Source organism: Piliocolobus tephrosceles, chromosome 11 (genome assembly GCF_002776525.5).
Source record: "Piliocolobus tephrosceles isolate RC106 chromosome 11, ASM277652v3, whole genome shotgun sequence".
NCBI lineage: Eukaryota > Metazoa > Chordata > Mammalia > Primates > Cercopithecidae > Piliocolobus > Piliocolobus tephrosceles.
The window spans coordinates 50355815-50370797 of record NC_045444.1 but is presented as its reverse complement, the minus strand read 5'-3'; the positions used below and the strand labels follow the sequence as shown (position 1 = coordinate 50370797).

The 14983-nt window shown below is 37.4% G+C and overlaps 1 protein-coding gene across 2 annotated transcripts in view; it reads left to right on the top strand.

The window, feature by feature from the left end:
- Positions 1 to 14983, top strand: part of GRB14 (growth factor receptor bound protein 14) — a 136868-nt gene that overhangs the window by 106826 nt on the left and 15059 nt on the right. For both annotated transcript variants that reach the window (XM_023217504.2, XM_023217505.2), the window contains 3 exons: positions 5821 to 5931; positions 6123 to 6218; positions 12366 to 12446. In XM_023217504.2, coding sequence (XP_023073272.1) covers positions 5821 to 5931; positions 6123 to 6218; positions 12366 to 12446 — 288 coding nt within the window. The remainder of the gene's footprint in view (positions 1 to 5820; positions 5932 to 6122; positions 6219 to 12365; positions 12447 to 14983) is intronic.

The following is a 14983-nucleotide window of genomic DNA, read 5'->3' as shown; positions in this document are numbered from 1 at the left end:
TTCTACCCTGTATTTCGCTCAACTCTGAATTTGTCTCAGCTGTAGGTAATGTCACATCCTTCTCCTGTGATCTGGACCTTCAGGTTCCCCAGTGAGGGTGTGTGTTCAGGGGTGGTTGATCCCCCTTTTCACAGTTTGGGTACTCACAGTTTTTTGGCTGTCTTCTGGGGGCCCTGCAGCAGCAATCCATTTCCTTTAAAGGGTCTGTGGATTCTCTTGGCTTTCCTTGTATGTTCCTGTGGTAGTTCTTGGAGCAAAAGTTGACAGTGTGAGTCTCCTCATGCTATTCTGCCCACCAGAGTGGGAGCTGCAAGTTAATCCTGCCTCCTGTTCCTTTACTTCACTTTATTTTGTGTGTGTTACTTTTTTTCCTTACATATATTGTAAATTCCTAGAGGAAGTTATGATGCTGTCATCAGGGATGAATAGATATATTTATCTATGTACTTATATGTTTACCTATGTAATGGTTACACAGAAGTTCATATGCACATACATTATCACTTAAACATACATATGTATTCTACAGTTCTGTCTGTTTTCTGTGTCTAGTCTATGTCCATTATATTATATAGTCTTTGGCATGTAAGTGTTGACATTTTATGCAATGCATTGATGTCTTTCAAGTAAAAATTCTTTTGAGAGTTTTTATGGGTGATTATTGTTATTCTATTTTCATGCATCTATAGTTGTCAGTGAAAGCACCGTTGCTTCTTTATGGTTACACTGTCTTTTTTCTCTAGCAATTTTTCAAACATTCTTATAAACACTGGCGTGCAGTAATTTCCCTGCTATATTACTAGGTGTGTCGAAATATAGTCTGCTAAATCTTGCTTGATTCTTAGCATACACATTCAATCTGAAAACTCATCTTTTTTTCATACTAGAAATGTACATCCATTATTTATTTGACTACTTCTTTTCCATTCTTGTTATGTGATTTTTTTTTGCATTTTTGTTAGGATTTTCTGTCTTGGCTAGTTATGACTTCAGATGCCCCATGGCTTGATTTATTCCAGTCTCTGCCTTTGTATTCACATGGCCTTCTCCCTTCCTCTCTGTATGTATCTTATAACAACACATGTCATTGGATTTTGGGCCCACCTGGATAATCTAGAATAATCTCATCTCAAGATCCTTAACTTAATTATATCTTCAGTGACCCTTTTTCTGAATTAAGGTTACATTTACAATTTCCTGGCATTAGGGCATGGGTATATTTTTTTGAGGGGGTTACTATTCAACCCATTACAGAAAGCCATTGAAATGTTTGAACAAGGGAGTGAAATTACCAAAAGAGTATCTTGAGATTAGTTTGGTCACAGGGAGCTTAAAAGATCAAGGAGAGAGAGATTGAAAGAGAGAGAAAGAGATTGAAGGGAAGAAGGCAAAGGAGGCAGAGAGGGAGGAGTGGAAGGGAAAGAGAGAGAGAGAGAAGTAGAGAGAGAGGGAATTGGTTATAGACACAGATGCTAATTAGATGATCATTTCATTAAGCCAGGTGGAAGCGATGGGGTCTAACCTAGGACAAGCAGTAGAGGGGAGACTAAAAGAATGGCCACAAGATTAAATGGCAAAAGGCCAGATTTGTGTGGCTGATGATATCAAAGAAGAGGAAGCAGTTAAAAATGTTCTTAAAGATAAAAGAAAATTAAGAAATAGAAAATAAAAATAAACAGGAATAGCATATTTGCTAGAAGGTAACTCTCTTAGAAGACAAATAGCAATCTCAGTTCTGGATATGTTTTATGGAGGATGAAGCCAACAAATGGCAATGCTCATAACAGCTAATGATGGCGACCAGATGTTTGCGTAATGGTCTTAATAGGAGATATGGAGCTGGAAAATAGTTATACTTGACTTTTCCCCATATTTTCCCCCAGCTGTTCTTGTATAGCTTCCTTCTTTCTTTCATACACAGTTTTCCTTTGTTGCTGTTCTTGTGTGCGGGTCTTATGTGTGTGCATGTATTTCCTTGTGGTATAATGCTTCATGAGCCACTACCTGGCTACCATCTATGTTTACTCAAGGCCCTGGATCTCTACAGTCAGCACGTAGTGAAGCCTGCCAGGCTTGTGTCCTTCCCTCAGGGCAGCAAGTTCCCCCAGTCCCTGGGTTGGTCTCAAGATGCCATCTAGGAGCCAGGGACTATAGCCAAAAACCTTGGAAATCAGCCAGGTGTGGTGGCTCACACCTGTAATCACAGCACTTTGGGAGGCTGAGACGAGTGGATTACCTGAGGTCAGGAGTTAGAGACCAGCCTGGACAACATGGTGAATCCCCATCTCTACTAAATATACAAAAAAATAGCCAGGCGTGGTGGCAAAAGCCTGTAATCCCAGCTACTTGGGAGGCTGAGGCAGGAGAGTCACTTAAACCTAGAAGGCAGAGGTTGCAGTGAGCTGAGATCACGCCATTGCCTTCCAGCCTGGGCAACGAGAGCAAAACTCTGTCTCAAAAAACAAAAACAAACAAACACACAAACACACAAACAAACAAAAAACCTTGGAAATCTACCTGTTCCATTCTACTATGGCTTAGCTGGCACTCAAACCACGAGATGCAGTCCTTCCCACTCTTCCCCTCACTTTTCACTGGCAGAGGAGCCTCACCCCATGGTACTATTACTACAAGTCCCCAGGGGGTACTGCTAGGGACTGCTGATGTTCATCTGAGGCCCAAGGGCTCTTCAGTCATCTTGTGGTGAATGCCACCAGGTCTGGGACTCACCCTTCATGGTAGTGGACTCCCCTCTGACTCAGAACATGTTCAGAAATATCATCCAAGAGCTGAGGCCCAGAACTGGGGAGCCCTCAGAACCATCCCAGTGCTCTACCCAACTGTGGCCGAGCTGGAATCGAACATACAAGACAAAGTCTCCTTTATTTTTCCCTCTGTTTTTCTCAAGCAGAAGGAATCTCTCAGCATAGTCACCACAACTGGAAATGTGCTGGGTTTCACCTGAAGCCAGCATATCTTAGGATATATCTTAGGGTCTCATCCAAGTCCCATGGATTACTACCTGGGTATCACTGCAGGTTATTCAGGGCCCAAGATCTCTTAGTCAGCAGGTGATAGATCCTGCCAGGACTAGGTTTTTCCCTTCAAGGCAGTGGGTTCCCTTCTGGCTCAGGGTGTGTCTAACAATGTCATCTGGGAGCTACCTTCTGAATGGGGGCCTCACAACTCTGGTGCCCTGTCCTACTGTGGTTAAGCTGGTATCCAAGATGTAAGACAGAATCCTCTTTACTCTTCCCTCTCCTCTCAAGTGGAAGGAAGGGATCTCTTTTCGGAGCCACGAGCTGTGCTGCCTGGGGTTGTGGGAAGGGTAGTGCAAGGACTCCTGTAGCCACCCCAGCTGTTACTCACTAGCTTGTGTGCCCTCCAAGTGCGTGGCTTCCAAGCCCAGCTCATCACTAGGACTTGCCTAGAAGTTGCAGTCCTTGCAGCCTAGACTGCCTTTCATGTCTATTTAGGACCACAGCGTAGTTTAGTCCCCGGTTGGGAGGCTTGCCAGAACTCGAGTTCTAACTGCTAGGATGGGTAGTTCCCCTCTGGTTAGGGCTGGTCTGAATCCTCCCTCTATGGGTGGGTGTCAGCTGAGTTCAGTCCAGTTTTGCTTTCCACTGTGACAGGGCAGAACCCAGTTCAATGCAAAGTCTCACAGTTACTGAGCTCGCCCTCTCCCAAGTACACAGATTCTTTCTCCTGCTGAGGAACAGGAGAGGGGAGGTGCTGACAATTTAAGACAGTCTTTGCTACCTCCTTCAGTGCCTCTTTCAGTGATATGAAGGCCGCAGGGAGTACTGCTGGGGACTGCTGATGTTCACTTAAGGCCTAAGGGCTCTCCAGTCATCTTGGGTGAATGCACCAGGACTGAGACTCAACCTTCATGGTAGTGGGCTCCCCTCTAAAACCAGGTACTGTTAGTGCTCATCTGATTTGGTTCTTAGGAAGGTGCTTTTTTTTTTTTTTTTTTTTTTTTTGGTGTAGATGTTAAATTTGGTGTTCCTGCTGCGGGGAGGATAGATAGAGCCTTCTGTTCAGCCATCTTGCTCTGCCCTTCCTAGTGTCATATATGGCATTTCTACCTGGCAAAGAGACCATTTCCTATCCTCTTCTCTGAGGAGGTCTTGATTGGTTTTAGTTCTAAATTTAGTTGACCACTGCTGCAAGCCTTAAAAATGTGGTCAGGAATATATTTACAGAGAAATCTCGAAGTATTCTTCTCTCCACCTCCCCATGTCCGTACACCTGGGGAGATGTACAAATGTACACATACTTACATTTTGCTAACCATGCCAATTCGACTTCATAGCCTTGTAGTGCCAGTAAGCCTTAGCATGTCTGCAGTGGTGGAAGAAAAATCAATCAAGAGAAAAGACCTCATCATAATCTTATTGCCTTCCAGTGTTTCTTGAGCTACCTTTTACTCTCCTTTGAATAACTGAACTATATTGACTTCTACAGCATCAGTGGACAGGGATGGTTTTATTCCATCTTCATAGATATCAAACATTTTTACCAGCAAATTAGTTTCTATCAAGGAATAAGATTTTTAAAGCCATAGAAATAAGTGTACCTTTCTCCTTCCTCCTACCTTTTACCAAGGGTCCTATTCGGGGTCTTTTTAAAACAATTTTCTTTCCTGTCTTATTCTCCAATGGTGTTAGAAACTACAGTCATTCGTTAGATTAAAATGCTTAAGAACAGTAACGTACAGAGAAACTCTTGGTCTCCCAGTTATCAGAGGTGGAGTAACACCGGTAAATGACAATGAAAGGTTCTTTTGGTTTTTGGATTTGAGTGGGGTTGCCTGTTTTGCTCAGTGTTCTTCTGTGGGGTGCTTTTTCTTTTTTTTTTTTTTTCCACTGCTTCTCAAATTTTAGTGCTTATGAATCACCTGGGATCTTGTTAAAATGCAGATACTGATTCAGGAGGTCTGGGATGAGCCCTGAAAGTTTGCATTTCTAACAACCTCCCAGGTGATACTGATGCTGCTGGTCTGAGACCACACTCCTAGCAGCAAGGTTTTAGAGAACAAATGCATTTTGGTCAGTTTTGATTATACATTCAACCTCAGAATTAAGCACTTCTCCAAGTTATTAACCTATCACAGAGTAATATGACCTAGTGATTTCCCATGACCAGTTTTAAATCTCTTGGATTTCCCAGAGAAGAAATAGCTGTTCATGATTCCACTTTGTGTTGAAAATCAGAAACATTCCTCTGCCAGCTAATTTCCCTGAACTCATCTATCTGTACAGACTTTCTTTCTTTCCTTTTGTAAAGTTAGAGATTCCTGCAGTCGCTGCTTCCTGTGGTGTGTTCCGCTGTACACAAATGTGAGGGATGACTGTGTGTGAATGAAGCAGGAATCATTGTCTTGTTCTCTTTTATCTTCTCTAATGGCTATGGAAGCTCAAACCAACCTTCTCCCCTTTGTTGAGCTACCATTATTTGAAAGCTGGATGAGGAATACATTTCCAAAAGCCAATCTTTGCTAACTTTTTTCTCTCTCAGATTCCTTGAAATGGTGGTTAAAGAGAATCAGAAGTTTAAAACAGGACTTTATTTATATTATTGGAAGTTAAATTATAAACAAAATTTTCACTTCTCAAATTAAATAAAATTGTATCCAGCTCCTGGTTAATTAAAGATATAGTAACTTAGATTTCTTTTTCTCCTTTTATTTTTGTGACATCATACTGAGCTTCTGCTAGTCATAAGTTTTTGCCCAAGGTATCAATTATATAATATAAACAAACAAAAAAGATAATGCAAAAATATGTATCCATTTCAATACTTTTTTTTTTTTAGGAACCGCGGCATTTGCAGTTTTTCAGCGAATTTGGCAATAGTGATATTTATGTGTCACTGGCAGGCAAAAAAAAACATGGAGCACCGACTAACTATGGATTCTGCTTTAAGGTACAGGCTTAATATTTTGATAGATGAATAAAGCAAGCCTCAGCCTTTTAGGTAAGCTTGAGTTTCTTTTAATTTCTTTTGAAAAGAGACAGCTTTCTCTTATATATAGGAGAATTTTAGTGGCTTTTATTTCAACAGGTGTTACCTTCAAGATATGCATTAACGATAAACAATGTGCTGTGGCCTTCTAGCCTAACAAAGCGGGAGGGCCCCGAGACCTGAAAATGCTCTGTGCAGAAGAAGAGCAGAGTAGGACGTGCTGGGTGACCGCGATTAGATTGCTTAAGGTAATCTTGCCGGAGGCATGAATTTCTATTAAATGCTGTGAGTACCATAAAAGTTAGAAAATATCTGTAATTCAGAACATGAAGTCTCACTGGGTGGCTACATGAGAAAGAAGAAAAATAACCACCAAATGTGTATATTTTTAAAATTCTAAATGATAAACATTTTGGAGTAGAATTGGATAACCTAATACATTTCTCTTTTGTGTGTGAAGTATTCCATTTCTAGAAATGTTCTGATTTTTACTTTTGTGAAGGTATTACATAGCCAGTATAACTGAATGAAATGTCTCCTATACAAGACTAAGTCTGCATTCTTAAAATGTTGCCAACAATCCAAGGTAAAGTGTATTTTAAAACGTGCCCACCCTTGTGATATTTAATGTAACTGTTTTGTGTTTGATTTGTGTTTTATAAATTGCTTTCTAGTTTAATAAGCATGACTCAAATTACTGTACAATTTTACTATGAATATGTTTTTTAAACATCTACTCTTGTGCTAAGTAGAAATTACAACTTCTGTAAGCATAATTATTTGTTGCTGCTGAGCGATTTTGAAATGAGTAACAATATTCTAAAGGTAGACGCTCATAGGAAATAAAAGCAGAACTGATTTCTTCCAGAATGTATAGAATGCACATTTATTTTCAAAAACTGTTTGCCAGTAAATTGAGCAAAACTTAAAATGTATACTTATAACAATTATCAACTATTTCCTTTTAAAGATACTGATTTGGTATCACAGTTAGGGAGGAAATTACAAAATTTTGTTGTTGTCGTTGTTGTTGTTGTTGAAAAGATACAGTCCAAGCAATGTGCCTGTCCACATTAGTTAGTATTGCTGCTGCTGAAGCCAACAAAATACATAATTTATCGTTATTACTAAATTTTTGGTTTAAAATAAGAGCATTTAACATTTTCTAAGGTACTCTTTATAATTTATGCCTAGGCACTAATATCATTTGCCAATATAATGATTATGCATTTTACATGTGTGTAATGTATATGTAATCCTTTTCTTACTACAGGAAGATTTAGATTATTAACAATGAGTGTACTAAAACTAGCTTTTCAATATAGTTAGAAATGAAAATCAGAGCACCTGGAGCATTGTGAAGTCCTTAGGTTCCCCCATTTCATTTACCCTGAAGAAGCGGATGCAGTAAACTTTTCAATTGATTTGTAGTTTGCATATTTTCCAGGTGTACTTTTTTTCTTCTGCCTTTGCCATTTTTACCTCTTCTGCTCTCTGTTGACTTTTTCCTAGCATCCGACTTAAGATAGATCAGGGCAAAGAAGGACAGAATGTCATAATCAGAATTATTATCATACCAGGTTTAGAAGAAAGTTTTATTTTGTGTTCTTACAATTTTTAAATTGAGGTAAAATTCACAAAATATAAAATTAATCAAACGATTGTTAATGTGAATAATTCATGGCATTTAGTACATTCAGTTCCAAAACATTTTAATCACCTCAAAAGCAAACTTCATACCCATTAAGCGTTACTCCCAGACCCTATCAATCACTAGTTTGCCTCTGTCTGTGTAGATTTACCTATTGTAGGTATTTCATATAAATGGAATCATACAGTATGTGACCTTCTGTTTCTGGCTTTTACTTAGCATAATGTTTTGTGTTTCACCAACATTGAAGCATATGTTAGTGCTTTATTCCTTTTTATGGCCGTGTACTATTCCATTGTATGTATAGCCCTCTATATCTATCTATATGTTGGATAAACACAGTCTATCCATTTTTTCACTGATGGACATTTAGGTTGTTTCTACCTTTGACTATTGTGAATAGTGCTGCTATGAATATGTGTGTATGCATTTGTTTGAGTACAGGTTTTCAATTTTGGGGGAATACATGTAGTAATGAAATTGCTGATTATATGGTAATTCTATGTTTAGTTTTTTGAGAAATTGCCAAAATGTTTTTCCACAGTGGCTGAAACATTTTGCATTCCTACCAGTAATGCATGAGAGTTCCAATTTCTTCATATATTTGTCAATACTTGATATTTACTTTTTTTGGTTCCTGTTCTTGTTAATTATGGTCATTCTAGTGGATGTGAAGTGATATTGGAAGAAAGTTTTAAAAAATGATTTAAATGAAGCTTTTTGTTTAACTGTGAAATTTACATTCTTTTGCTGTTTTGGCAGATAGCCACCATGTTTACTTCTTTATGAGAGGTTTGCTTGTTTTTCAAATATTCTGCTGTTAAAATCACCTGAGAAGCTTTCTGAATTTACATGTGGTCCCCGCCCCATCCTTAGGGATTCTGAATAAGAACTACTAACTTTGTCTAGTCATCCAATTTCACAGATAAAGAGGCTGGTACTCTTTGGAAGGCTCTACTCCATCAAGAGTTATGGTAGAGAAAATTACCTTGTGGTTTTTGGTTTTCTCTGTTTTCAAAACTGGAAATCAGGCGAGGCTGCAAGGGGGATGTTCTTCAACCTTGTTAACCCATCTTCCTCTCTTCCTCCCTTGGGCTTAAAGTTTGACACCCAATACAGAAGCAGGTGGTAAGCCTACTTCGTTTAATCAACATTTCACTTAATCTGAGAAACTATTGGTTTTTACCAGGATACATCAGTATTTTTATTAGCATTAGAAGGAAAAAAAATGATGCCAATAAAACGATGACATGATGCTTTCATATCACTTATATTTTTTGTTTTATTTATTGAGATAGTTATGTTAGGTTTATTTAAACCTAGATTTTGTAATTTAATCACTTTTATTTGCACACACTCATATATACACACACACACAGACATAAATGTATTTTACACATACACATATATGTGCATTAAGTATATACACACATAAATATAAAATAAAATATATAAGTAGAATGCAGTAGAATGCATTAATTGAGGTATCTTTAAAACTTCTTCGTATTCTAAGCCTGGCTTTTCTGAATCATTTTCATCTCAGAGTCACAGATACCTGTATTTTCCACAGGATATGGCATGGGGCTGTGTTCCACTAATATTGTGTGTGTAAGGTTTGATGCTGGTGATTTCTTAATCCCACCAAAGGTATCAGGCAATGACAAATCACTAGGTCCATAGTGAATATAAGATGTTATAGATTATAGGGTGCAGTTAAATTTATAGATGTTAAATTTTGAAATGCACATCTAAAAATGGATGAAATACACTAAAAACTTTCTTTAATTCTTCCATTTTCATGATGCTTAGTTCCTGGAAGAATGTTCCCTTCTCATTATTTTTTCTCATCTTACTGTTCTTAAGGCATCTTTCAATCACAGATTCCCATGAAAGATGCTTCATTGTGTTGGTTTTCTACGACTGCTGTAACACATTACCACCAGGGTAGTGACTTAAAGCAACATAAATGTATTGTTCTTTAGTTCAGAAGCCTGAAATGAGTCTTACTGGATTAAATCAAGGTGTTGGCAGAGCTGCATTTCTTACTGAAGGCTCTAGAGGAGAATCCAGTTACCTTGTTTTTTGGCAGCCTTTAAAATCCCCCCAGACTTCTTGTCTGGGGGCCCTTTCAACGTCTTCAAAGCCAACACTGTCACACCAAGTATTTCTCACACTGCCATCTCCCTGGTTCTGCCTCTTCTGCCTCTCCCTTCCACTTATTAAGGCCCCTTGTGATTACACTGGGCCCACATGGATAATCCAGGATCATCACCTCACCTCACAATCAGCTGATTGACAACCTTAATTCCCTTTTTCCATGTAGCTTAATATAGGCTCTGGAAATTAGGATGTGGACATCTTTGGGTGACCATTATTCCACCTACCACATCCGTGTTTCCTGTTCATTTCAATAATGGCGAAGCTTTTCCAGATGAGACTGAAGAGGGAGGAGGCATCTGTGAGACCCCTTATGTGGAATCTATGAGAACCCAAACAGGAAAGAGATGATATGATCTCTTTTACACTATAAAATATCCAGATCACAGGAATCCAGGGCTTACTCCAGGTCTCACAACACAGACACACCTGTGGCATTCTAATGGTGGAGTGAGTTGGCTTCCCTGGCAATTTCTTGTCAGCAGGGCTCCTCCTGTTGAATCCCCCTGGCTGGTGCAGCTGGGCTCACTGGATGGTAGAAGTGTCTCTAACACGTACTTTGTTTTCTTTTGTTGTCTACTGTGTTATTTCCAGAGTTTACCATTGTACTTAGTGGGGATGAACAAGGAGATATTATCTTGGCTGAACTGGGAGTGCCCTCTTTTTTCATCACACACCACTTGTTAGATACAACCTCCCACCAAGAATGTGGCCACTTGTTTTATTCTTATGTCCTTTTCTTTTATATGTACAGTAAGTCTTCATATGGATCAGATGGAGACTCTCTTTTTCTCTTTGGATAAATTCTAATTACACATAGAATTATAGAACATCTGAGACTTAGACAATGGGAGATTTTCTTATGTGTAATGTGCTAGTTGCATGTTGTCTCTTTTCCTTCCCTTTCAATTAGAACTCTGCTAGGTCCTCCCTAACATATTTTGGTCCCCTATCTGCCCCGCCATAGGATGGGGAAATGTTAAGGTGACCCCCGCCCTACCTCTTGTCCAGAGTTAAATGCCTACTAAAGACCTCCAGCAGCACAGAGGAAACTACCTAACACTGCAGGTACCAGGGACAATACATCTTTGAAGAAAACAGACTTATTAGTAGGTAGCAGGCTTTTCAATGCAGATAAATAAAAGGTGGCCAAGCAGCATGTTTCTTGTGAAAATGTTGGTTTGAGGTTATTATATATTCTCCAAAATGAATTTGACTAGGAATTAAGCTCCTCTGCCTTCTTTTTAAAGCTATTGTAGGCTTAGAGTTGATTTGAAATAAATTTCATTAGGTCCCATTAATGTCAATCAAACCTTAAATTAAAAAATAATTTTTAGAAGTTGGGAAAATAATTGGATAAGAAGTCAACACAGAGAATTTTAAATGAGTGTGGGTTTGCCTTCATGTTAAAAGCAAAATCTTGAAAACAGTGACTCCTCTAGACCCCCTCTGATTTTTTTTTTTTGCCTAATTACCAAATATATCCATTGTGCTAAAATTGCTTTTAAGGAAATAGTCTTTAGTAGAAAAACAGCTCTGTTGGAATGTTTAAATAGAATTTATCCTTCGGGTAAGATTTGCTTCCATGGTGTCTATTTAATCTCTTTCATATAAAACCTAACTTTTAAGTTCATTATGGCTCTATGAAATGGACAGAATTGCAGAATATAGGGGAAAAAAGGCTGTTTATTCCATTGTTTTCTGTTTCTTTTCTTTCTTTTTCTTTCTTTTTTTTTTTTTTCACAAAGTGACTTAAACCTGAATTTGGAGGTTAGCTTCCAAATTCAGATGTGGAAAACTCCAGGACAAGTTTGGTCTTGGCAGTTGGCATTCTTACTGTTTTTCAGACTAATAATCCAGTTATAATCCAGACCTGTTTTCCAATTCTGTCCTGCCAGCTCAATCCATATGATGCTGCCTCCTGAAAGTGAAGACACTGAAATTCTTATCTTCTGCCACTTACGTTGTACCTTGAAACCTTTTGTTTGAAATCAGCTTGATTCCCCACTGTTTTGGTTTCCCTGAATTTGAAGTAAAACATTAATAACGGTATTAATAGTTTTGATATGAGGATGCTATATTGTTGATAATTTTCAACATAGGGCCATGTTTATGGATTTACCAAAGAGGGAAAATAAATCATTAGTCATTCGTCAGAGAGGTACAATAAATTTTGCACAGTGTTGCATAGCATGCGTGTGAAGTTTTTGGAATCTTTGTACCAGAAAGCACATCACCCTTCCCAAGTGAGTTTTTTTTTTTTTTTTTTTTATCATGAGGCAGTGTACTACGCCAGATAGTTGTGGTACAATTTGATGCTAAGAATAATGAGTAGAAATGTCAGCTCCAGAACTCTGTACAGGTGAGCTGGACTTTAAGTTGTAGGTCTAAGTAAAAGACTTCAATTGTCTTTTTAAATGTATTATTGCAGGGCACTAAAAGTTTATCTTTCAAAATTTTGGTTGCTTTACTTGTTTGCTTTAATTCTTTTTATATTTATATTGTATAATTGATGAAAATGTTGATTTTCATAGATTATCAGATCAGTAAAAGTGGTGGGAATGTGTTTTATTTATTTATTCTGCAGTATGGCATGCAGCTGTACCAGAATTATATGCATCCATATCAAGGTAGAAGTGGCTGCAGTTCACAGAGCATATCACCTATGGTAAGGACCAAATTCTTGAGCCTGTATTTTATTTTACATTTACATTATATTCATTTAAATTACACTACATAACAATATTTTATAATAATTTACATTACTTTCTGTTGGTTAAGTAATTCTTTGGCACCATTTATAATGTTACATTGAATTTTTTATTCTTGGATTTTATTTGCTTGCAACCTATGTGATAAAATCATATCATAATACATAAAGTATTTAATAAAACATATAATAGTATATGTTAAAGTTTTAAATATTTGAAAGAATTATGTGTCTTTCTCTGTCATTACAACATTTGAAGATTAGATCTTAAAAATATAATTTACAGAACATATTCCTTGGCATTTTAGATTATGTTTTGTTAATTATTAGTTTTGATTGTGGTTTCATTTTTTATTTTAATACTGATTCTGGGATTGTCACAATCTAGTATAAAGATGCCAGTGATTTGGAATTTTAAAAGCTACAGTATACACATGTGAGCTCTTTTGCATTGTGGCTTTCTAACAGTAATTTTTTTAAGTTCCAGGTCCTTTAAAAGCAGACTGCTTTCCAGGAAACCCAAAAACCGCAAGCCAAAATATAGGTCGTGTGTTACATTAACTCTAGCACTGCTTTTCAGACTTATACTAAATGTAACTTGGATATTTATTTGCAGACACACACAGGCACATCTTTTTCCTTCTTTAGGATCTAATTTTAATTTCGTGTGCATTAACATAAGAAATGTATTTCTGAACTTAAGATTTATGTTCTGCTATTTTTGCTGCACTCCTTAAGATAGAGTATATTAGGAATTCAGATGTATGCACATGTGTTACAAATCAGTTAATGTGCATTTTTTTTAAATCTACATTTTCACTTAGGTTAAAAATATGCTCTTCGTGGATGTGACCAGGGAAGGTGCATTTACCCCACGTGTAATATAGTAGATGAAATGCTCAGTTCTAGGAATGAAGCATGAAATAATGTTGATTATGAAACCTGATAGACTATATAGAAAAAGAACCCCAATTTTGTAGTTGCATCGCTTTAAGTTATGGAAGAATAACTTTTCATCTTTGTGTGGTATTACTTTTAAGTTCTAAATTAGGAAATTAAGGAACACAGTGAATTTTTATAAAAGCAGTCATGTTAAGATGAATATTTTTACATTTTTTTCAGCTTACTTTTATCTTTCATTTCATATGTATATAAGAATAACAATGAATTTTATTATATTAATCCTTTCCTAAAGTCCTCCAAATTTCTTTTAGAGTCCAAAGTTATTATGATGAACATGTTAATAGCAGCCAAATATTTGGAGGCAATTATTGTTTAGTGTCCTCTTAACCATAGGAAAAATGGTTATAAAGGAAGTTCTTCCTATTCTCATCACCTTCAGCATACATGTGTGGTATTACCCTTGCCTTTTTCCATTGAAAGTGATGCTGCTGTTGATCAAGATGTGGATGACAGTTTAATTAGTGTAACTTTCCCTGTTCAGCGCCAGGTAAAGGAAGAGATACTCCTTGAGTGAGTTTGGTTGGGAATAGTGGTTGTAGGATGCGGGTGCCCGTGTGGGAAAGACCTATCCTGTCTAGCAGTTTTCATAATCAGACACAGTAGTATGTGAGAATTACATCTTTAATATTATTAATTTACATGAAGGCAACTTAGAAGTTTTGGGAAGTAGTTGTGTTGGTGTCTGTATAAAATCTCACTTTTCCAGATTATTTGGGAAGAATCAGGGACCTAAAAGATGCCAGTACTCTTTACTAGCCTCTGTTGCTTTTCATCCAGGCACTATTTTCAGCGATTAACACATAAGTTTTTACTATACATTTTAGTATAAAACTTTAGTTATACTTTTAAAGGAACAATATTCTTTTCTTTCTTTTCCTAACTTTTCCAGGTATACATTTTGAAAAAGGAAATGAGAAAAAAACTCAAACCGTAATGAACGTCTTAGCTATATATAGCATGTAACAGCCACCCCATCAGCCTTTGAAGTAAGAATCAATCAGCAGCAGACATTTCAGGAAGCCAAATATATTTGGTCCTTTTTAGGGAAAACAAAAGATTCATTTAAAGGAACATTTATCAATATTGCCCTGGCTAGAGTGAGGGGATGGAGGTTTGGGGAAGGCGAGTCTACTCAAGCTCTTTTTATTCTTCACTTTTGACCAGAAGATAAACATTCTTTTTTTTTTTTATTATTATACTTTAAGTTCTAGGGTACATGTGCATAACGTGCACGTTTGTTACATATGTATATATGTGCCATGTTGGTGTGCTGCACCCATCAACTCATCAGCACCCATCAATTCATCATTTATATCAGGTATAACTCCCCAATGCAATCCCTCCCCCCTCCCCCCTCCCCATGATAGGCCCCAGTGTGTGATGTTCCCCTTCCCGAGTCCAAGTGAGCTCATTGTTCAGTTCCCACCTATGAGTGAGAACATGTGGTGTTTGGTTTTCTCTTCTTGTGATAGTTTGCTAAGAATGATGGTTTCCAGCTGCATCCATGTCCCTACAAAGGACGCAAACTCATC